Here is a 23,147-nt window from a genome sequence, read left to right on the forward strand (position 1 = left end):
GACATTTTGAGACCCTTTTTCAATCATGATGAAATATCTTGTGGTATTAGAGGTCCTTGGTGAGCATGAATTTATAAAATATGAAGGCACAAGCATGGTGCCCAGAAGAACAAGTTGAGCTTGAGATTTTGGTTGAATGTCAAAAATGACATATTTTTACAATTCTGAGTTTATCTCCTGCACCTTGTATTGTTTCAAGGCAAAGGGTTGGTGGTTTTCCAATGTGCATTGGTTTAGCTTAGACCAAATTATGCTTGATAATCACACATGATTGCCGAAATTGGTGCATACCACAGTAACCCATAGTATTTGAAGCATTATGTTATGTAAAAGGCATGATATGGTTTAATATACAGTGCCCTCCATAATGTTTGGGACGACAATCCATCATTTATTTATTTTCCTCTGTACTCCACAGATTGACATTTGTAATAGAAAAATATCACATGTGGTTAAAGTGCACATTGTCAGATTTTATTAAAGTCCATTTTTTATACATTTTGGATTCACCATGTAGAAATTGCATGTATAGAAATGTAAGAAAAATCCCCAAACACCTGTCCAACAGATCAGCAACACTCTTCAGGAGTCGGGAGTGGATTTGTCAATGACTACTGTCCGCAGAAGACTTTATGAACAGAAATACAGAGGCTACGCTGCAAGATGCAAACCACTAGTTAGCTGCAAAAATAGGATGGCCAGGTTACAGTTTGCCAAGAAGTACTTAAAAGAGCAACCACAGTTCTGGGAAAAGGTCTTGTGGACAGATGAGAAGAAGATTAACATATCAGAGTGATGGCAAGTATGGAGGAGAGAAGGGACTGCCCAAGATCCAAAGCATAAACACGATGGTGGGTGTATTATGGCCTGGGCATGTATGGCTGCTGAAGGTACTGGCTCACTTATCTTCGTTGATGATACAACTGCTGATGGTAGTAGCATAATGAATTCTGAGGTGTACAGACACATCCTACTTGCTCAAGTTCATGCAAATGCCTCAAAACTCATTGGCCGGCGGTTCATTCTACAGCAAGACAATGATCCCAAACATACTGTTAATGCAACAAAGGAGTTTTTCAAAGCTAAAAAATGGTAATTTCTTGAGTTGCCAAGTTAATCATCCGATCTGAACCCAACTGTGCATGTCCTTTATATGCTGAAGAGAATACTGAAGGGGACTAGCCTCCAAAATAAGCATAAGCTAAAGATGGCTGCAATACAGGCCTGGCAGAGCATCACCAGAGTAGACACCCAGCAACTGGTGATGTCTATGAATCGCAGACTTCAAGAAGTCATTGCATGCAAAGGATATGCAACAAAATACTAAACATGACTACTTTCATTCACATGACATTGCTGTGTCCCAAACATTATGGCGCCCTGAAAAGGGGGGGGAATATGTGTAAACACTGCTGTAATTTCTACATGGTGAAACCAAAATGTATAAAAATGGCATTTATTAAAATCTGACAATTTGCAGTTTAACCATTTTGTGATTTTTTTTTTTTTAATATTACAAATCTCAAATTGTGGCGTACAGAGGCATATAAATAAATGATGGGTGTTTGTCCCAAATGTTATGGAGGGCACTGTAAATGCAGGCTTGTTATTACTCTATCACTGTTATATTTAGTTCCTCATGTGTCAGGGATGGTCCATCTTTTTAGGTAGGTTGAAGAAAAATAGTTCAGATCTTTCAAAGTGCACTGCTATATATTGTTTTATGGAGTTCTTCATTTATTAACTTTTTTTAATTTTAGGGTAGGATTGGTGGAATCCAAAATCCGAATTCTAATAAGCAGCTTAGAAAAGAATGAGTTCATCACTCTGGCTCATGTTAATCCGCAATCATTCCCAGCTCCAAAGGACAATCCTGAGAAGTAAGTAATCTCACCTTTTTGTAATTTGCGTTTTTGGGATTGTAATTTAGTTTGCTTCAAGTGGTTGCTAAACTACGGACAGACCCAAGAGCGGCCTTGCAGTGCTAAAGAGGGTGTATTTCCCCCCTCAAACTGCCTTCATGTTGTACATACCTTACTTTTGTAATGCTCATGTATCCCATTACAATTTTTTTTTTTTTTCAGAGATGAATTCAGTACTATGTGGGTCATTGGGATAGTCTTTAAGAAAGTGGAAAACAGTGAGAACCTGAGTGTTGACTTAACGTACGATATTCAATCTTTCACAGATACTGGTAAGAGCCATTTGCTTTCTTAAGCATTGATACAAAATTAATTAGTCGTATCTTGTAAAATAATATGCCCTTTCCATACAGATAAGTCTTAGGAGAAAATGCACAAGACTAACCTTGATTAGAGCTATGTAACTCTGAAACAGGCCATTTATTCCAACATCTGTGCCAACCAACATGCTCTCCAAACTGCCATCCATTTACCCCTCTGCACGCCTTTTGAACATTGTATTATGCCCACCTCTACAACTTCCTCTGGCAATTTGTTCTATGTCGCCACCAACCCTTCCCTTCGGAGCACTTTTAAACTTTTCCTCACCTTAAATCTATGCCTTCTGGTTTTAGATTCCCCTATGCTGGCACAAATACCTTGATCCTGACATATAACCCTTGGGTTTTTGTATACTTGTCTAAAGTCACCCTTGAGCCTGTAGCTTAAAGGAGAAAAAGTCTCAGTCTATCCAATCTCCCCATATAACTGAAACCCTAAATTCCTGGTAACATCCTTGTGATTTTTGTTTTGCCTGTGCACGTACCAAATGAATAATATCCTTCCTATATAGCTGGGCAACTGGACCTGCTCACAATGCGCTCACCAACTGATGTTTGTTAATTGATATTTGTGTAAAATTATGTTTATCTGCAGTTAAAATGCATGAACTGCTGTGGGAGTAGCCATTTTGTAATAGTGGGCCCTCAACATTGTTCCGGTGGTCTGTGTTTGGATCTGGCTATGCTTCAGTCAAAATAGTTTATTGTCCTGCAAGCCAAAAAATTATTCACTCATGTTACGTGTCATAGAGACGTTTCTAGTTTTGCTGCAGAGCTGGTTTTGAAGGTCATATCATGGTCATGCCGACTCAGGATTGATTTGTAGCATTCACCTGAACCAGATGTTCTCATCCTTCCTGAATCTTCAAACCATTTTGGTTTCAATCCAATCCTTTCAACTTTGTGTTCCCTTAACGGTAACTGTGGTTTCAGTCTCAACTCTAAATTATTGAATCGGTTATAAAAAAAGAGTAAGAAAGAGCCAAGAGTTGAAGTTGGGCCGCTAGAGAATGATGCAGAAGAAGTGATCATGGGGAATAAAGAAATGGCCGAGGAGTTGAATAACTTTTTTGCATCAGTCTTCACAGTGGAAGACACCAGCAACGTGCCTGAAATTCAAGAGTCAGAGGGTGGAAGTTAGTGGTGTGGCTATTTCAATAGACAATAGGGGCTTGAGTAGGCCATTCGGCCCTTTGAGCCAGCACCGCCATTCAATGTGATCATGGCTGATCATCCCCAATCAGTACCCCGTTCCTGCCTTCTTCCCATATCCCCATGACTCCGCTATCTTGTTTAAGAGCTCTATCAAGCTCTCTTGAAAGTATCCAGAGAACCGGCCTCCACCGCCCTCTGAGGCGGAGAATTCCACAGACCCACAACTCTCTGTGAGAAAAAATGTTTCCTCGTCTCCGTTCTAAATGGCTTACCCCTTATTCTTTGTGACCCCCAGTTCTGGACTCCCCCAACATCGGGAACATGTTTCCTTCCTCTAGCGTGTCCAAACCCTTAACAATCTTATATGTTTCAATAAGATTCCCTCTCATCCTTCTAAACTCCAGAGTGCACAAGCCCAGCCGCTCCATTCTCTCAGCATATGACAGTTCTGCCATCCTGGGAATTAACCTTGTAAACCTACGCTGCACTCCCTCAATAGCAAAAATGTCCTTCCTCAAATTAGGGGACCAAAACTGCACACAATACTCCAGATGTGGTCTCACAAGGGACCTGTACAACTGCAGAAGGACCTCTTTGCTCCTATACTCAACGACTCTTGTTATAAAGACCAACATGCCATTCGATTTCTTCACTGCGCGCTGTACCTTCATGCTTACTGTCATAGATTGTTGAACAAGGACCCCAGATCCCGTAGTACTTCCCCTTTGCCCAACTTGACGCCATTTAGATAGGGAGAAGATGCTTTTGAAGCTGGAAGGGCTGAAGTTGGAAGTCACCTGGTCAGATGGACTGCATGCTAGGCTTCTGAAAGAGGTGGCTTTAGAGATTGTGGAGGCATGACAGTGATATTTCAAGAATCACTAGCGACCGGTGAGGTCCCAGTGGATTGGAAATTTGCCAATATTACCCCGCTGCACAACAAGGGAGCAAAGCAGAATAGTGGGAACAATAGGCCAGTTTGTCCGTCTTTGGTGGTTGATACGTTTTTAGAGTCCTTTATAAAGGATGTGGTTACGGAGTCCTTCGAAGTTCATGATAAAATAGGCCAAAGTCAACATCGCTTTGTGAAGGGTAGGTCTTGCTTGACAACTTTGCTGGAATTCTTTGAAATAGCAGGACAGACGACAAAGAGATTCCGTAGATGTTGTTTACTTAGATTTTCAGAAAATCTTTGATAAGGTGCCACATGTGAGGCTGCTGAGGAAGATGAGTCCCCACGGTATCAAAGGGCAGATACTGGTATGGAAAGCAGGTTGGCTGGATGGCAGAAGAGTGGCTATAAGGAGGGCTTTTATTAGTTTGCTGCCAGTGACTAGCGAAGTTCCGCAGGGTCGGTGCGGAGGCCGCTACTCTTCACGTTGTATATCAATGATTTGGACAAGAGGATTAAAGCTTTTGTGGCCAAGTTTGTGGATGATATGAAAATAGGTGGAAGGGCAGGTAGTGTAGAGAAAGTAGAGATGCTGCAGAAGGACTTGGACAGGTTGGGAGAGTGGGCAGAGAAGTGTCCGATGGAATGTCGTGTAGCAAAATATGGAGTCATGCAGTTTGGTAGTAGGAATAAAGGTGTAGACTATTTTCTAAATTGGGAGAGAATCCAGAAATCGGAGGTGCAAAGGAACTTGGTAGTGCTGATGCACAATTCCCAAGAAGTTAATCCGCAAGTCGAATCGATAGTAAAGAAAGCAAACTCAATGCTAGCATTTATTTCAAGAGGGCTTGTATACAAAAAAAAGGATGTATTGCTGAGGCTCTAAGGCGCTGATAAAGCCGCATTTCGAATATCGTGAGCAATTTTGGTCACCATATCTGAGGAAGGATGTGCTGGCTGTGGAGATAGATAGATTCTTGATTAGTACGGGTGTCGGGTGTTATGGGGAGAAGGCAGGAGAATGGGGTAGGAGGGAGAGATAGATCAGCCGTGATTGAATGGGGGAGTAGACTTGATGGGCTGAATCGCTAAATTCTACTCTATGACCTTATGATCTAATCTGAAAAGTTGAATCAGAATATGTTTACATATTCTGTTGTGGTGCTGCAAGTAAGTATTTAATTGTTCCATTTGGAACATATGACAATTAAACCCTCTCGTCTCATGACTTGAAAGGACGTTTGATTGTATGTGCCATTACTGCTTGTAGGTTTGGTACTTCTGTGTCCTGGAAACTTGCACTGGGAACTTTGAAGATGAGGAAGAGTTGATAGAAAAATGAACTATTGATAGTAACATTTCCATGCTTACAGTTTATAGACAAGCAATGAACAGCAAAATGTTTGAATCTGATATGAGGATTGCAGCGATGCATGTGAAAAGGAAACAGCTCCATCTACTCCTACCTAATTATGTTCAACAAAAAAAGAAAAAGGTAATATAATAATTTTAGATCTATAAAATTAATTATGTTCCGCTCGTATCTATATAGATTCCAAATGATCACCTCTTCTAAATGATTAGAAATTTCAAAATGTTTTGACTGCACGTTACAAATTTGTGCAATATATAATCTGTACTAATGTAAATCTTTAGGACAAGATATTCATTATCAATTCATTTCTTTCACCATCTCATATTTGCAATGCTTGCATTGTAAGATGACAAACAATGTTTCAGTTCATCATACTGTGAAATATAGTAGCTATCTTCAAATATTCTGTTAAAATTGGCTTTCTGATGGCAGTTATCCTAATAAAAGACTTGCCATTTGTTTCCATCTAGTTCTTATTTTGCTATGCAATGAAAATCTCAGTTTTATTTTTAGTGATAGTGGTTCTTAGTGAGCGCTGTCTTGTTATTTAATTAACATTGCAAATAAGGGATTTCTGAAACCTCTTGCATTGTGCATAGTACAGTTTGCTGCACGCTTTGACTGAATTGGCGGGCTCCATGAACCTTGATTCTTCGCAGGGAAGGTTTGGTTGGGGTGGAAGGTTGCAGCATGAGTCTCTGCTGCAGAACGACTACCTAATGATAGCAACGGTTTTGATAACCATTAGAATAAACACCTCGAGGAGTTTAGATTAATTCTGAAGTGAAACGGAATCTGTTTCAGACTAACTCCAGTCATGTTTGTGGCTAAATTTGTTGTAAATGTCTTTGGACGACGCGGTTGAATTGCTGCCTTACAGCGCTAGAGTCCCAGGTTGGATCCTAACTATGGGTGCTGTCTGTATGGAGTTTGTACATTCTTCCTGTGACTGTGTGGGTTTTCCTCATGCGCTCTGGTTTCCTCCCACACTCCAAAGATAAGCAGGATTGTAGGTTAATTTGGCTTGGGTTTAAAAACTGTAAATTGTCCCTAGTGTGTAGGATAGTGCGGGGTGATCGCTGGTAAGCACGAACTCGGTGGGCACAAGGGCCTGTCTCCCAGCTGTATCACTAAACTAATCAGGAGGGTCTATGTCTTCCAGGACTGTGTATAGGACCCTCTTGTGTTTTGCAAACACCCAATGTATAGAATGCATCCACTTCCCTATCTAGCTACTGATTTTAAAACGTATTTCTCAAACTTAGCATTCATTGGAGGGGAGCAAAGCCAACTGTGAAGATGAAAATAGCATGGAAGCCTCTCTGGACAGTGACCATAGCCTGCTTGTGCCTTCCAGTCCGTTACAGAATGCCAACAGTCCCCAGAGGTAACATGGATATTATTGCCTTTTCATAGAAATGATTTGGTTGAAAAATGTGTTTTCCTTGCAAATCCGTACAGAATATTTCTAAAATTCATACTTATTTTCAGGGATTGGAGGGGCTCGGTATAGTTAAAATATTAATTAAAATTGCATGAATGGGTGGGTGGAATTTCTGCTGCTAACAGAATAGATTATTTTGAATTAATAAAAATTACTTAATAAAATAGAAATGCTCAAAACACCAAGTCATTTTAAGCTTGCGATGAGTTATATTTCCATTTCTATTATCTGAGCACTTAAAGGTTAATAAATTGGACATTGACATATTGAACATTTATAGAAAGAACTGATGGGGGAAAAATTGTTTTCTGAATGTTTCCTTATTTTCTGAGGCACACTAAGAATGTTTTTTTTTCTTTCTCTTTTTTCCTTCCTCGCCTTAAGTAGTCCAATTACTGCTGCTTCAACAGTGAATGTGATCAGTGTTCCAAATTCAGAAACCCAGGTGGAATCAGAGACGACTCTTTCCAAAGGAAATTCCATTTCCCGTTCAGAGGGTAAGGAGCAGATCTTTCCGGTTTCATGAGGACGAAACTGAGTGTCATTGTACTTGGCGATTTCAGAATAACTTCATCCCTTAAATAAAAGTACTGCATGATTTTTGTTTTTTTCCCCAGCCATTGTTCTACTTGACTGTTCACATTGATTTTGTGGGGGAATTGCACTCTCACTGGAAAATACCTTTTTGTATGGAATGTCATTTTAATCTATGACCAATCTTGGAGATGGGTGTCCTATCAGAAGCCAGTGAAAGACTGGAGTTTTATATAGCTTTGGGAAAAAAACATCATTATTCTCAACAGTGGTAGAACTGTTGCCTTGCAGCACCAGAGAACTGGGTTTGATCCTGACTTTGGGCACCAGAGAACCGGGTTCGATCCTGACTTTCCACCACAGGGTGCTGACTATGTGGAGTTTGCATGCATGTTCTCCCTGTGTCCGCATGGGTTGGTCTGTTTCCTCCCACATTCCAAAGATGTGTGAGTTTATAGATTAATTGGCCTCTGTAAATTGCCCCTGGTATGTCTAGACAATAGGTGCAGGTATAGGCCATTCGGCCCTTTAATCCAGCACAGCCATTCAATGTGATCATGGCTGATCATCCACAACCAGTACCCCGTTCCTGCATTCTCTCCATATCCCTTAACTCCGCTATCCCTAAGAGCTCTATCTAACTCTCTCTTGAAAGTATCCAGAGAACCATCCTCCACTGCCCTCTGAGGCAGAGAATTCCACACACTCACAACTCTGTGAAAAGGTGTTTCCTCATCTCTGTTCTAAATGACTTACCACTTATTCTTAAACTATGGCCCCTGGTTCTGGACTCCTCCAACATTGGGAACTTGTTTCCTGCCATCTAGCGTGTCCAAACTCTTAATGATCTTATGTTTCAATAAGATACCCTCTCATCCTTCTAAATTCCAGAGTATACAAGCCCAGCCGCTCCAATCTATCAACAAATGACAGTCCCGCCATCCTGGGAATTAACCTCGTGAATATACACTGCACTCCCGCAATAGCAAGTGGGATAACTGGTGTGAACAGGCGATCAAAGGTTGGCGTGGATGCAGATAGGGTAGCGGGGTTTGAGGCTTTTAGATAGGCACATGAATATGCAGGAAATGGAGGGTTATGGATCACGTGCACAGGTGAGATTGGGATTATCTTTGCATGTTCGGCACAGACATTGTGGGCCAAAGCGCCTGTTCCTGTGCTGTACGGTTCTATGTTAATAGCTTGTAGATTTCCGTGTTTAAGTGCTCTATGCCAACTGCATGTCCTGGGATGTGGCTTCTGCATAAATAATACCAATATTTTTAAAGTAACATAAATAACTTTGTCTCTAGGCTCGGCCGCATCCTCCAGTGACCACATTCCTCAGGCCTCTCCAGTACCTGCTTCTACTGCGCAACCAAAATCAGCAGTTAACCAGGTTTCATCCACGTGCATCGGCAGCCAGCCTGCAAGTTCCACCACAAAGGCGTCTAATCCTGTTCCCTCTGGGGGGAAGAGACCGACATCGCCTGCTATCACTGAATCTGCAAATACCGAGGTTTCTGCATTTGTATTTGTGCTCATTTTCAACCACAGTTGAAAAATCTCAAATTAAGTACTCTTTCATTTATTTCCTTTGTGTTTTTGTTCATTAACACAAAAGGCTGCTTAGTTGTGATCCCACGTGGAGGGGGAAGAGAATTAATGTTTTTAGTGCGGCGAGCGAGAGAGAAGGTTTTTATTAACTAATTATGAAATGTTAACTAAAGACTGTACCTCATAGAATTTTGTGCCATAACCTAGCTTATTTTCATTTTTCACTGACGAAAATCTGCTTTACATTTATTGAAAATGCATAGTTCTCATTTAAAAGCACGCTATTTGATTTACCAGGGCAAATGGATTTTGAAACTTGCTTTCAATCGGAGACCTGAAAAAGGTTCAACAATGATAACCATAATATTTTAATTGCATACACGGCCAGCAGAATAAAAACTGATTCAGCGGTGTAACTATACTCTAGGTACAGAGTCAGTTTGTCACCCCCACTGTCATTCTTAATATAATAACTTGTTCTGGTTTGGAGGTTGTTTTCATTGAGTTGGTACCTCGATTTAAAAAAATACTTTGCAAAATGTAAAAATTATTCGATATATAAATCTGTTAAATTGAGGGCAATTGGACATCTTGGTCATCAAGGGCCAAAGTTGTCACCCTATATGACTCTAATGTGACTATCTTTTCATCCACTAATCTGATTAAACAGATTTTAAAAACATTTTTGTGTGTTAGTAACATTCCCAATATCTAATTTCCAGTCACTGTACAACGGTGTGGTTAATCTCAACCAAGCAAATATATGGACCATGAATATATTTATATAACCTATATAGTTTTCATGATACCAGAGATGGACTAGTGTTTTAACTATTTTAAAAGGGCAGTTAATCATTCTATCCTGCAGATAGTGACTCTAAACAATGAAACATCCCTCAGCCAACTAATCTCATGTTTATTGTTTAGGAACCTGCAACAAATGGGGTACCAATGGATCAGAATCTATCACAGAGTTCAAAGAGAACATCCACGCAGCTAACTGAAGGTTCACCAAAGAGAAAGAAGTTGGATGTGAGTGGCTGATTCTCTGTCACTTTACAGTTAATGAAGCTTTTTTCTAGCTCCTTCCTCCCTCGTCACTCCTCTGCATTATCTTTGGTCTTTCAGTTTCTAAACTGCTACCCATTTATACTGTTTTCCTAAAAAGAAAATCCAATTTGCAATCTTTGTTTCCTACCTTTATTTTGTCAACTATGTATTTGATGTCCCTTCCACAGGGTGATGGTTCTCTGTGCTGAGGATTACTCCTGTGGGATTTTTTTTTTTTTTTTTGACTCAAGAAAAGGATGGGAAATTTTCAGATTTTAAGTAAATCTAATTTAAGATGTACATTATTTTTAAAAAGCTATAATTGCGGTATGAATGTTTCATATTTGCTAGGGATCTGCCTCTGTGAATGAGCAAGGTGACTGTTCGGCAAGTCCTATTACTGAGAAAAAAAGTGATGAAAATATGAAGGTAAGATGCCATTTCCAGTGCAGTCTGGGGATTAATTTAGTTGCTCTGCTGTATAATAGTTGGATTCTACACAATTCTTGATGTTGAATATTGAGAAGAACGGTGAAATGCCAACTTGAGAAATTGTGGTTTAGTGCTAATCCATATGTGTTGCCTTTTTGGGGCAGGTTGCTGAGTGTGAAGAAAAGATGCTGCCAATCCAATCTAAGGCTTCTGTCTCACAGGCAAGTTATTTAAGATGTGCTTTAGCATTTAATCACAAGATACATAGCTATTTTTACATATTACAGTAACTGTGTAGGGACTTCTTTTCTTCATGTTGCATCGTCCTTCCTGAAGACACTAATTCCTGTTGGGAATGGATTTCCAAAGAGCAGGCCATCTACTGGTTTCAGTTAAATGGCCATGCAAACACAGAGTTTTTTTTTGTTTTGTTTTTTTGTGACGGGGTGCAGCCAACACTTGTTTGCCCATGCCATCACATGCATAACCTAACTAGGTTTGCGGGCCGCAGTTAGGAAAACTGATATTTTTCTTCCTCTTCCAGGGAAACCTCAAGAGCATTGCGGCAAATCATTTACTAACCCCCACAAGTCCTATTCTAGAAAATGATACGAATAATAAAAACTGCGGCCTCAATTGCATTGTTATGGGTTAACCATTGTTGCCAGTGGTGATGGTGGAGGCAGACATGATAGTGACATTTAAGAGGCTTTTAGATAGACACTTGGATATGCAGAGAATGGAGGGGTATGGATCACTGAGATTAGCATCATGTTTGGCATGGACATTGTGGGGCTGCAGGGACTGTTCCTCTGCTGTACTGTTCTATGTTCTATTATTTACTTGAGCTAACCAAATTCTTTGCTTTTTTTGTTTCTCTCCCTTTTTAATTCTGTTGTTCTCAATTGATACCACTAACTGCTGCCAACAAGTTGCTAATATATCTCAACTTTTTATGGCTGCAAGTTGATCGTGCATCACTACCCTATGATGTACAGGACCTCACTGTAATTTTTCTGTAAATACCACCTCAACCATTCTACACACACGTTATTTTGCACCTGTTTTTGAAAGTTGTGTAAAGGTTCCAGATAAACATACCTGATAAATTATATTAACATTAATCCAGGCCAACTGATTCAAGATCTGAAAAAGGTGGTGCAGGGTATCCACTGAGATGGTGCAGATGTATGCACAAGGCCAGAACAATGTCATTTTTTGTTCTTGTAAAGTTGTTGCAACATTATTGTTCTGGTCATCGTTTGATATGACAATTAAACACTCATGATATAGGATCAATTTTTATTAGGGTACTTGATCATTTTAATAAAACTGGTAGCATGGAACTAGTCATGTGATCAATATCAAATACTTCCAAATTCATGTTTTTGTAAGTGGTAGCGAATTTGAACCCTACATGTGTTGTTGATCTTACTAGCAACACTCTTGCATTGAAGCATAACGACATTTCTTTTTACACACAGGAACCAATGAGCACAGAACTTTCTGATGTTTCCTCCCTTCCTGTAAACCCTGTTCCAGTAGTTAAAAACTCAATAAAGCTGAGGCTAAACCGGTAGAACTGCTACCACTCCTGGGGCCATAGAACACAAAGAGAAGAAGGACATGCGTGCATGCGCACAAAAAGAAACATCTCTGGGAAGAGTCATCTGTTTGCTGGCTGCAGATTCCTCCATGGAAACATTTTTAAAAGTTCTTTGGACAAAGGTGATGGTGGCATATGGTGAAGTTGGACGATAAAGGCTGTAGATTTTTTTTAAACATGTCCTAAAAGACTTGATCATTGTCGAATCTGGAGTCTGGTAGAACTCGACCAGTGATAAGGATGCACTGCGGACTGACTGGTCATGCAGCGAGTGCATCTTGGCGGAGTACTGCTGATGTGTTGGCAACAGTTATGTTAGTTGAAACAGTTTTTTCCAAGAACCATTCTCCCTCCCGTTACCTTTGCTCTTAAAACTGCCTGCAATTGTGAAAAGATTTTTTTAAATGTTTTTGTTGACCAATTGTTCAGTCATATGGGCATTATTTGTGAATTTAGGTTAGTGATGGTATTGGGGGAGATTTAGTAAGGAAGGACCCTTGTACTGGGACATACCATTATTGATTTCAGGGCACTAATCTACTTTGATCCAATTGATTCTTTCAAACAGCAATGTGAAATCGGCGCTTAGTTCCTTGTGTCTTACATCCTGGAAAGGGTACAGGAGCTGCTGCATTTCCCTGGTTGCTTCCATTGTTTGTCTGTTGATTTTTGATGGGTTAAATGTTAATTTGACTTCTATTTTTGTGCCGCTGTCAGGAATAGGTTGTCTCAAAACCACATTCAAGTTGGTTTGTTTGCGACTGGTAGGTGTCATGTTAAGATACTGAACATTTCCATTTTGAAGCTGGTTTCCTATCATACCTAAATGGGTAGGATTTGAGATCTACTACCACTAGGATGAGTCACTGCTTGACCAACGTCATATCACTTCCCAGTCAAATTGCAATCCAGTATAAAACTCATCCATATTTGACATTGATTGAGCTCATCTATATTTGACATTGAAACTCGAGTGAAAATCTCCTGCTTGTAAAAAAAAAAAGTAGACTTTGTGCTTCTGCATGGTACATAGTTCAGCAAATTGCATGGCCCTTATGCATCCATGAAGCATGCCAAAATAGGTTTAGAATTCACCTTGTTCAGCGAGGAATTTGCTATAGTTGTTTGACACGTTTGACCATGGACAGTTCCATTAAATCTCGCCGGTGTGCTACAATTCTTTCTTTTTCCTTACAAGTACCGTTATAAATGTTATTTTAAAGCCAAAAACTTTCTTCTTTGGATCAGTACAAAGAAAATACTTTTTCTGGTTTGTCCTCAAGTTATATATCAGTTATAAATCCTTCAAGACTTGGTATGATGGAATGAATGTACTTCAGGCATGTGAGGTCAAGTAAATAGAAGTCCTTGAAACCATTCAAACTTCTAATTTTCATCATGTCACATAACTACATGCAGGGAAAACCCTTTTTACTTTAATGATCTGAGAGGTATTATGTCAACATTGAGATATATATATGGCAGCATGTCAAGAAAACGGGTTCTTCCTCAAATTTAATGCATCAAGAAAGGCTGGTAATGATGCTACTAGCACCATTAAGTTTTATATTGGTGACTCTGGCTAGCACTTATAGAAGAAAGTTATAGAAGAGGTAGTTCTGAGAGCCAGTCACCACCCATGGGGTTTTTTTTTTAATTGTAAAATAGAGCATGAGATTCAAGTTTTGCCATGCTGGAAATTGAGCTGTTTAATATGAGCAGGTTGTTGGCTCAATCCACAACTAATTCACTCATTGTCAACCTGGGCACATCATCTGCGGATAGCTTGGTGACATTATTTATGGTTGTCCATCGCAAGACTCCAGTGCTTAAGTTTTTAATGAGATGATGGAGGGTTTCCTCCATGCATTGAATCCTTTGTATTTTCATTGACTTGGAATGCTTTAAAATATTTTTCATCAGTTTATTAAAAACAAGAGTGGAAGAGTTGCAATATTGTAAACGTTCGGGAAGTGCTTTTGGAAGTACTAACATTTTACAGTTTTAATTTTTTTTTAATTTAATAAAAAGTATGTGGACCATCTTTCTCACACTGCGTCCCCATTCGACACAGACTCCAAGAGTGACTGAGCCTTGACTGTAAGCTGAAAAGGTAACACATTTGCAAATAGCATTTAAACTTGACGTATGGGCATTTACGTTTCCTCCATGTGAACAGTTGAAATCTGCAAAAAAGCGACAAGCTGAATTGAAACTTCATTGTCCCGATGTTAGATATACATGCATGCTTTTCTCTCTTGGTTTCTGATCCTTGAATAGGTCTCCCATTGTGAAATGGTTGACCCACTCTGACAGAGCTGAATTGTGCATCCTTCCAAAATATTTATGGAAGGCTCAATTGCCTATGCTCCAAATTTATTCCTTTTTGGGTCCCCCCTCGTCCCGTCCCCCATCCCACAAGTTTTTTAAACTTTGGATGTACTGTCATTAAAATAGGTTTAACGAACCATCAGGTAATCTACTAAAGTGTAATGTTTTGTAAAGTATTCCATGTTTTTCTATGCATGGTGGCACCGCAGAATGTTTTGTTTGAGGGTGGTGGGGTAAGAACGCTATTTCGAACGAAAGGAGCTATTAGAATTTTTGTGGTACTTGGCCAATGCAGCCTCTGGCTGCACTATGATGATAAAATCTGTTCTGGTTTTGCTCTTGCAGCTAGCTGTCCACTGAATTGTGATTACTTTTTTTTCCCTCCCTGACAGCAGACCTGTTTTTGAATTGGAGTTTCCAAAAGCTTTCTTGCAGTGCACTGGATACCACAGTGCGTTTTGTGCTGGACCAGGGAGTTTCAATACTGATTATTAGGAATGAAAAATAATTGAGAATGTAAGTAAATGGGTTGGAAAAGTGTGTTTTCTGAATTGAAGGCCTGCATTGGCCATTGTTGATAAAGGGACACAATTAAATGCATTTCATGCTGTGGAGAATAAATGCAGCATATTCTGCCTTCAGTGCATTGGGGGAGGGGGGAGGAATATGGGTAGCATGGTCTTTACCTGCCAAGAAGCTACCCCAGCTAGTTGCATGTCTCTAGTAGGAAGAGAGCTACCCAATGAATTGTATGTAGGGAGTGATGAGATGAATGCTGATTAACTAAGAAAGTGCTTGCATTGTATGTAGACTATTGTATATTGTCATGTCTGAGGAGTTCTGTTGGGCATTTACAAAAGGCCAATTTCAGGTTTTTGAGGAGTCCTTGATTAACACCGTCGTGGATCCACTCTTAATTTTATTATGAAAATGCAAAGAAATTGGATGGAGAATACTTGATGTGCGGAAAGCTTAAGATGCGCAAATTGTAGCAGGGGTAACTTTTTGGCGTATATCCAGCGCGCCATTTGAGCTGTGATATGAGATGCACTAATGTAAGTGTGCATGATGAGCAGCTGTCTGCAGGGCTGGGGAATGCCAAGGTTCATACTGGCAAGGGTGCATGGTATTGATGTATACCAGGCTGATCTACCCATTTCATGGATTGTTTGCAAACTTTAAATAAAGCTTGCTCCCTATTTGGGTACAATTGCAATAAACTGAACGCATTCTGTTTTTTCCAAACAGCCCCACCACCACCACTGCCCATGTAGAAAGCAACTTTAGCCTTTATTCCATACATTCCTAGAAAATAAAATCACGCAGGTTATGTACACCCATCCTGGTTGACCAGAACATTAACCCGACTTTAGACTTTCATTCAGTGACCAGGTGAAAAGTTGAACTTGGCCGCTTTAACATGGCAGCAGCTTACAAGTTGCTTGATGTTAGGTACAATATCTGCTTGAGGCTTTCATGAGTGTTCTGCTTTCAGTCTGTTTAAGCCATCTCTATTAAAAACTTTAACTGTGTTACCTTTTTGAATGCTATTGTCGGCTAAGCAGCTGGTTTCCTTACTAAACCGCATGAACAGCAGTTTAAAAACCCACATAAACTGCAGCCCAAGACTCTTTAAACCAGCGATTTTTATTTTAAAACTTTTTCCTTGAGGATGAAACGGTGCTGTGTTGACCTGTTCCCCTTTAGCAGGGTGAATGATAACTGGCTTTTACAGAATTAAAAGAAAAATAAACTCGTTTCAACAGTCATTCATTTTGGGAATTAATGTTTCTGTTCATCTGCCTGAATGTGAAGTAAAGCTGTCGCAGGTTGTGATTGGGTGGGCTATTTGTGGACAAGCAAGAAATCAAAAAGCTTTCATGTGAATGCACCTCGTGTTCTGCCAAAAAGAGTGCTAAAACTATTTTTTTCGTTGTTGGTGAACTTGTCATAGTTTTTCCTTCCTCACAGTTTTAACTGTTGCTTTCGCAAGCTGTACTCTGCGGCTCACAGATGGAGTTCTGTTTTTTTCATAGTGTCTGTACACTAGTAATTTTCAGAAGCTATTTTGTATAGAGATGTATTTCTTCATTTAAAATAAATAAAAATGCAGCACAAAATTAAGTGATATGTGAATTCTTTGAACGACATGCACCCAGGTTTTACTTGGCTACAGTCTTAATCGGGGCACAGTTAAGAGTCTGAAGGATGTGGGTTTGAGCCTTTATTCCAAACGCTTAGATGTAAAGATAGGCGCACAATAATAGATGCTGCCTAACCCACTGAGTTACACCAGCATTTTGTGTCTATCCGAAATATCCTACAAGCCTTTGTCAGCTGCATGTTTACTTGTGCTGCCTTTCAGAATCTGTGGATGGTGACGGTGGCGGCTAGTTAATTATCCCACTAACCTCAAGGATATTGTTCTAAGAATTCATCAGGAGAGTGTCATGGGCTCAGCGGTCTTTAATTTGCTCATCCATGACCTTCCTTCCATCAGAACATGGTGAAGATTGCAGCGTTCAATTCCACTGCAAGTCCTGAGACAATAAAGCAGTTTGTGCCTGTGTGCAGCAAATCCCAGGCAACATTTAAACATCAGCTTATAATGTGCTAAAACCCTCACCTTTATTTACCCGTGTAACACACTCCTGGCCTGCCTGCCTAGTTCTGCCTTTTGTAAGCTGCAGGTCAACCAAAGCCCAGCAGCCCATGTCTGTGAACACTTGACATTTGTCAATTTTCAGTTAAACATCAGTTCACTTTTAGAATTTGTTTTTTCCGTGTCCTCATCCCTTCTGATAACTATATTGGAAAATGTTTTATGCTATTATGTGAAAATCAAAGTGAAATAATTGTTTGGATGTGAATCGGAGTAATGTTCAATAGTTCAAAGGACCTGTTCAATGACACCAAAGTTGCTATGGCATCTGTTTTACTGTGGCGCCCCTTACAAACTAGTGTGAAGGTACTAGTTATTGTATCTGCTTTAAATAACCTTTTATTAAATAGTTTGCCAGCGACATGTAGAAATTAAAAATGAGCGACATGTAGAAATTAAAGAACCTTTTGGTTACATGTGGGGATTTTTTTTTCTTGCAGAAAAATTGAAGATATAACTTTTTTTGGTTTGACTACACAAATTTCTGGCACAAAAGTCATCAAAATATTATCTCTGCTACATTGCAAAACAACTCCATTCAATAGTACTCTATCATGTGCACCTGAGGAATATAGTTCTCGGCACTTTAGCTCATCAGCTCCTTTACCCGTACTCCAACTTCCACAATGAGGTAGAGGTGAATGGGACAGTACCCTATCTTATGGAAGGATCATTCATAAACTTGGTAGGAAGGGAAGAAGTTGTCCCTGAGTCTGATTTACGTGTTGTCACGCTACAGTACCTTCTACTGGACGGGATCAGGGAGAAGAAATGACTGGGGCAGAGATACAGCACGGAAACTGGCCCCTCCAAATCCACACCAACCAACGATCCCCGAAATTCTACGGGCACTAGGGACAATTTACTGTTATACCAATTATACCACACCAATTAACTTACAGACGTACATCTTTGGAGTGTGGGAGGAAACAAAAGATCTCTGAGAAAAGCCACGGGGAGAACGTACTAACTCCGTACAGACAGCACCCGTAGTCAGGATCAATCCCGGGTCTCTGGCGCTGTGAGGCAGCAACTGCCGCCGTGCTATCTTTGACTATGTTGGCTTTTATGAGGTAGTGTGACTTGTTGATGGAGTCAATGGTGGGAAGTCTGGCCTGTGATAGACCGCTATAGGGTGATTTCACTAAATGTCAAATGAGCGTAGATCCCCCCCTCACGTGACCGAAAAATTTAACTGGAGGACATATGTCACTTCGGTACATGTTAGTGAATGGGGAAACACACACTTTCACACCCGTTTAAAAACATGGAAAACGGCCGATTTTTGAGCTGAAATTTTCTATGCTAGTCGGGGTGACCGTGAAGCACAGAAACCTAAATTTTCAGGCAAAAAAAATAGATAGAAAGTAAGGTAATTACAAGAGGGAACTGAAGGTAGAAAAACAGCGGAAGTGAACAGCAGACATTTGCCGTGGAGATTTACAGGTCCTAAATATGGGGAATTATCGCGTTTGCTCGCTGAATTTCATCAAAAGTAAGTTAATAATGTCTTACTTTTGATGAAATTCAGCGAGCAAACGCGATAATTCCCGATATTTTGGACCTTTAAATCTCCACGGCAAATGTCTGCTGTTCACTTCCGCTGGATTGGCACCTTCAGTTCCCTCTTGTAATTACCTTACTTTCTATCTTTTTTTTTGCCTGAAAATTTAGGTCGCTGTGCTTCACGGTCACCCCGACTAGCATAGAAAATTTCAGCTCAAAAATCGGCCGTTTTCCATGTTTTTAACGGGTGTGAAAGTGCGTGTTTCCCCATTCACTAACATGTACCAAAGTGACATATGTACTCCAGTTAAATTTTTCGGTCACGTGAGGGGGGGATCTACGCTCATTTGACATTTGGTGAAATCGCCCTATATCTACAGCTCTCTGCGATTTCATCCGGTCTTGAGCAGGGCTGTTTCAAAACCAGGCTGTGGTGCAAAAATAATCGTCTGCTTTCTATGGAGCATCTGTAGACGTTTGTAAATCACTGGAGACATGCCAAATGGGATTAACGTCACCTGAGCTTAGTTTAATGATACAGAGTAGAAGCGGGCTCTTTGGGTCATTGAGTTCGTAACACCCTGGGTCGCTTGCGCTGTAAAGGAGCAACTCTACCGCTGTGCTGCATGTAAGTGTGAAGCCCACTCTCAGCATAATATATTTGCCCTGAAGAAGGCGCGAAGTGCTGGCGTATCACAGCAGGTCAGGTAACATTTCTAGTCGAAATAGACTATGTTTCTGGGGGGGAAACCTTCTTCAGACTGAATGTAGTGGAGGAGGGGAGAAAGCTGGAGGACAGGCAGGGGTAGGACAAAGCCTGGTGAGTGATCGGTGGTTACTAGTCAGGGGGGTTTGGTTTGCCAGATGGGTGGACAAAGGCCAGAGATCCTTCATCAGGGGGAAATTTCAGCGAGGTCACCTCATTCATCTACATTCCAGGAAATTTATTTATTCGCACCACATGGATGTACTGGTTGGTCTTTTTGTTCCACGACCTAATGAACTTGAACTAAAGGGCTTGCCCAGTTCAAAAGGCAATTAAGATCTGGATGTCACATCAGACTACATCAATGGTTCAACAGCACTTCATTGTCACGTGTACAGTGAAATTATATTTTGCATACAGTTCAGTACAAGTATTGCTATGATAACATGTATACTAAGCACATCTTAGATTCAGTACAAGTGTACAGGAATAGTACACTGAAACAGTATACAAGAGTTGTGAGGTTTGGCACCATTTTCAAGTCCCAGTTGTAAGTGCAGATTTTCTTAACCTGGTCAGGAAGTCCCGTTGTCGTGGTGGCATTGCAGGGTCAGCCTGGCCAAGCACGGCCTCTGGTGATCTCCGCCGCTCCGTGCCGTTGCTGGTCGAGTCTGGTCCATATGTTGGGAGCGGTGCCCGGTCCAGCCGAGCCCCAGGCTGCTACAGGGAAGAATAGAAGATTTATGTTCCTTAAAAATACTAATTAAATCATTTGTTTGATTTATTGACCATTATGTAGTTCCATGCACTTTAATTTCAGAAGGCTTTTAATTAACTAGATCCAAATGGCAAGGTAGGATTTGAACTCGTCTCTCTTAATCAAACTCCGGTAAAATAAAACATTCACCTCGGAAATCAATCCAAGGATTCAGGGAATGTGGACAATAGATTTCTGAGGTTCATGAGTCAAAGACCTCTTAATTTATATATTTTTAGCAAAGCTGAAGGGGAGTGCAGTAGAGCTGATGACACAACCTGTTCCAAATCTAATGGAGGTCTCTCACTAAACTTCAGATGTTACATTAGCTATTGAGCTACATTAGGATTGAGTCTTTATGGTGCCCACTTCGCCATTATAAAACATCAGCCTGGTAGTATGGACTTTGCAACAGAAGCCAGCAATAACCTTGGTTCCCTCCATCCCTCTGTCCCACTGCCCTTCTCCCTCCACCCCACGGGACAGATGCATAGATAGGAAAGGTTTGAAGGGATAGGCACCTAATACTGTGTAGATGGGGCTTCTTTCCTGTTGGCTGTATGATCATATGACTCTTAATTGATCACTAACTAGACAATGGAGCACACCTCAACTCCCATGTGCTCCAGTAGGTAAAATGAGCACTGGCAGAGGTTTTGTCATGATTCCAGGACTGAGTGAAGTGGCCCCTGTGGCAGAATCTGGTGCGGCTTTGATCTCCTCAGACCGACAAGCCCTCTGAGACATCGCAGATTGTTCTAATTTAAGAGCCTCGGTACACCCCTGCCCCCTAACCCCCCCCACCCCCCGCTTCTCCTCCACCACCAATTGTCAGAGCAGCGAGCTATATCTGCTACAAGCAAACTGCTGCTTTTTATTAACATTGCAGTGACCCAGGGCAGGCTTTTATCCTGTTCAACAAGTGAACGTGCTTTTGATTAGGCCCAGGGTTTAAGTTCAATGCAGGGTTTCGACGCATTCTTCAGGCACACTCTGACTACCAGAGGTCTTGTCCTGTGGGACGAGATGTTACAAGAATTCTTGCCCTGTGGTTTTGGCTTCTTGTCTGATCGGGACATTAAAAAATTAGATCCATCTGTTTGACTGAAGGTTCATGCGGATGATAAGAATCCCATCACATAACCCGGAACGGAGTGAGTTCTTACCTTACATAAACAGTCTTTGTTTGTTTCAAACCAATTTGTTTGATGATGATCTGATGTGATAAGGACCAGCTCAAAGCATTGTTATTTAAAACCGACGTCCTTTGTAATCAGGCAAACTATGAAGGAAGGAACTGCAGATGCTGGTTTATACCAAAGATAGACACAAAAAGCTGAAGAAAGGTTTCGACCCGAAACATCACCTGTCCTTTTCTCCAGAGATGCTGCCTGACCAACTGAGTTACTCCAGCATTTTGTGTCGTCCTTTGTAATCACCCTGACACATGGACTTTATTCAGAGATACTGAGAAACACACAATAGCTTGAATCCTGACAACACTTCATGGTTTGCAACAGTTTCTTTTATTTGGAAGGTGAAGCCCCATATTCAAAAGTTGCTTTGAAATTAGATCTATTTATAGAGTCCAAAAGATTCCACAGAAACAGGCCTTTTGGCCCTTCATGCCAACCGTCAAAAGACATTCATATAACTCTAGAGTGGCGCAGCGCTAGAGTTGCTGCCTCGCAGAACCAAACCCGGGTTTGATCCTGACTACGGGTGCTGTCTGTACGGAGTTTGCACGTTCTCAGGCGATCACTTCGCTGAACACCTCCGCTCGGGCCGCAATAACCAACCTGATCTCCCGGTGGCTCAGCACTTCAACTTCCCCTCCCATTCTGAGTTTGACCTTTCTGTCCCGGGCCAGAGTGAGGACCACCAGAAATTGCCACCAGCACCTCGTATTTCGCTTGGGTAATTTGTACGCCAACGGCATAAACATTGAATTCTCCAATTCCAGATAGTCCTTACAGCCTCCTCCCCTTCTCAGCTCTCCCTCTGGCTCCACCTCTTCCTTTCTTCTTCCCGTTCCCCCCGCCCCCCCCCCCCACCCTACATCAGTCTGAAGAAAGGTTTCGGCCCGAAACGTTCCCTATTTCCTTCGCTCCATAGATGCTGCCGCACCCGCTGAGTTTCTCCAGCGTTTTTGTCTGCCTTCGATTTTCCAGCATCTGCAGTTCCTTCTTAAAGTAGAAACATCTTCAGGGCAATAAGAAGCTTCCAGGTGCAGGCCACCCTTCTGGACTAATCACAAGCATGCATTAAGCGTCAGTGTTCTGGACCTCCAGCAAAAGCCCAGACTTTATGGCAACCAGCGGGTCACAGGTGCAGAAGCTTCCTGAAACTTCTGCAAACTTCCAGACTTAGTGGAGCCAGGTCCAGCAGCTTGCAAAGTGATGTCATCAGCCCATTCTCACGGTACACCCACTTGCCATTTCCCAAATTCCTGCATATCTACATGTGCACCGGTGAACCAATATCGTGGCGCGTTGAATGAAAACATTTTCCCACTTGCCCAGAAGGTAGTTGAGGCAAATTAATTGCTATATATCTAGATGTGGCCCTTGTGGCTAAAGGGATCATATCGTGGGGCGTACAGGAATGATGATCAGCCATCATCATATTACTCAGGCTCGCACCGAATTTTCCTACCTATTTTCTATATTTCTATTTCACAATCTTGTTTTATGTATGTTCAATAAGCGAGTTCGGTATTCTGACTGTGCATGCCCAAGTCATAGGTCACTGGAGAAAAACATTGGATCGAACCGTTGTTGAATTGCTACTGGAGTTAGTGACTCTAGTTCTCCCTTCTCCACTGGTCCATGCAGAAGGGAGGCCGAACGTGCCCGTCCCTGTCTGGTGGCTGTCCTGGACTTGCAGCCAGCACGGGGG

The 23,147-nt window shown here is 41.2% G+C and overlaps 1 protein-coding gene across 2 annotated transcripts in view; it reads left to right on the forward strand.

Annotated features, from left to right (window-relative positions):
• The window catches only part of LOC129700025 (poly(A) polymerase type 3-like), a 58,861-nt gene extending 44,530 nt beyond the window's left edge, over positions 1 to 14,331 (forward strand). The window contains exons 14-23 of one of the 2 annotated variants that reach the window (XM_055640174.1): positions 1,761 to 1,880; positions 2,085 to 2,194; positions 5,663 to 5,784; positions 6,930 to 7,051; positions 7,493 to 7,605; positions 8,956 to 9,161; positions 10,127 to 10,231; positions 10,601 to 10,678; positions 10,846 to 10,902; positions 12,166 to 14,331. In XM_055640174.1, coding sequence (XP_055496149.1) covers positions 1,761 to 1,880; positions 2,085 to 2,194; positions 5,663 to 5,784; positions 6,930 to 7,051; positions 7,493 to 7,605; positions 8,956 to 9,161; positions 10,127 to 10,231; positions 10,601 to 10,678; positions 10,846 to 10,902; positions 12,166 to 12,261 — 1,129 coding nt within the window. In that variant the 3' untranslated portion in view covers positions 12,262 to 14,331. The remainder of the gene's footprint in view (positions 1 to 1,760; positions 1,881 to 2,084; positions 2,195 to 5,662; positions 5,785 to 6,929; positions 7,052 to 7,492; positions 7,606 to 8,955; positions 9,162 to 10,126; positions 10,232 to 10,600; positions 10,679 to 10,845; positions 10,903 to 12,165) is intronic. The other variant, XM_055640175.1, reaches the window with a different exon arrangement.
• Positions 14,332 to 23,147: the final 8,816 nt, after the last annotated feature.

This window comes from Leucoraja erinacea, chromosome 9, assembly GCF_028641065.1.
Source record: "Leucoraja erinacea ecotype New England chromosome 9, Leri_hhj_1, whole genome shotgun sequence".
NCBI classification, from domain to species: Eukaryota; Metazoa; Chordata; class Chondrichthyes; order Rajiformes; family Rajidae; genus Leucoraja; species Leucoraja erinaceus.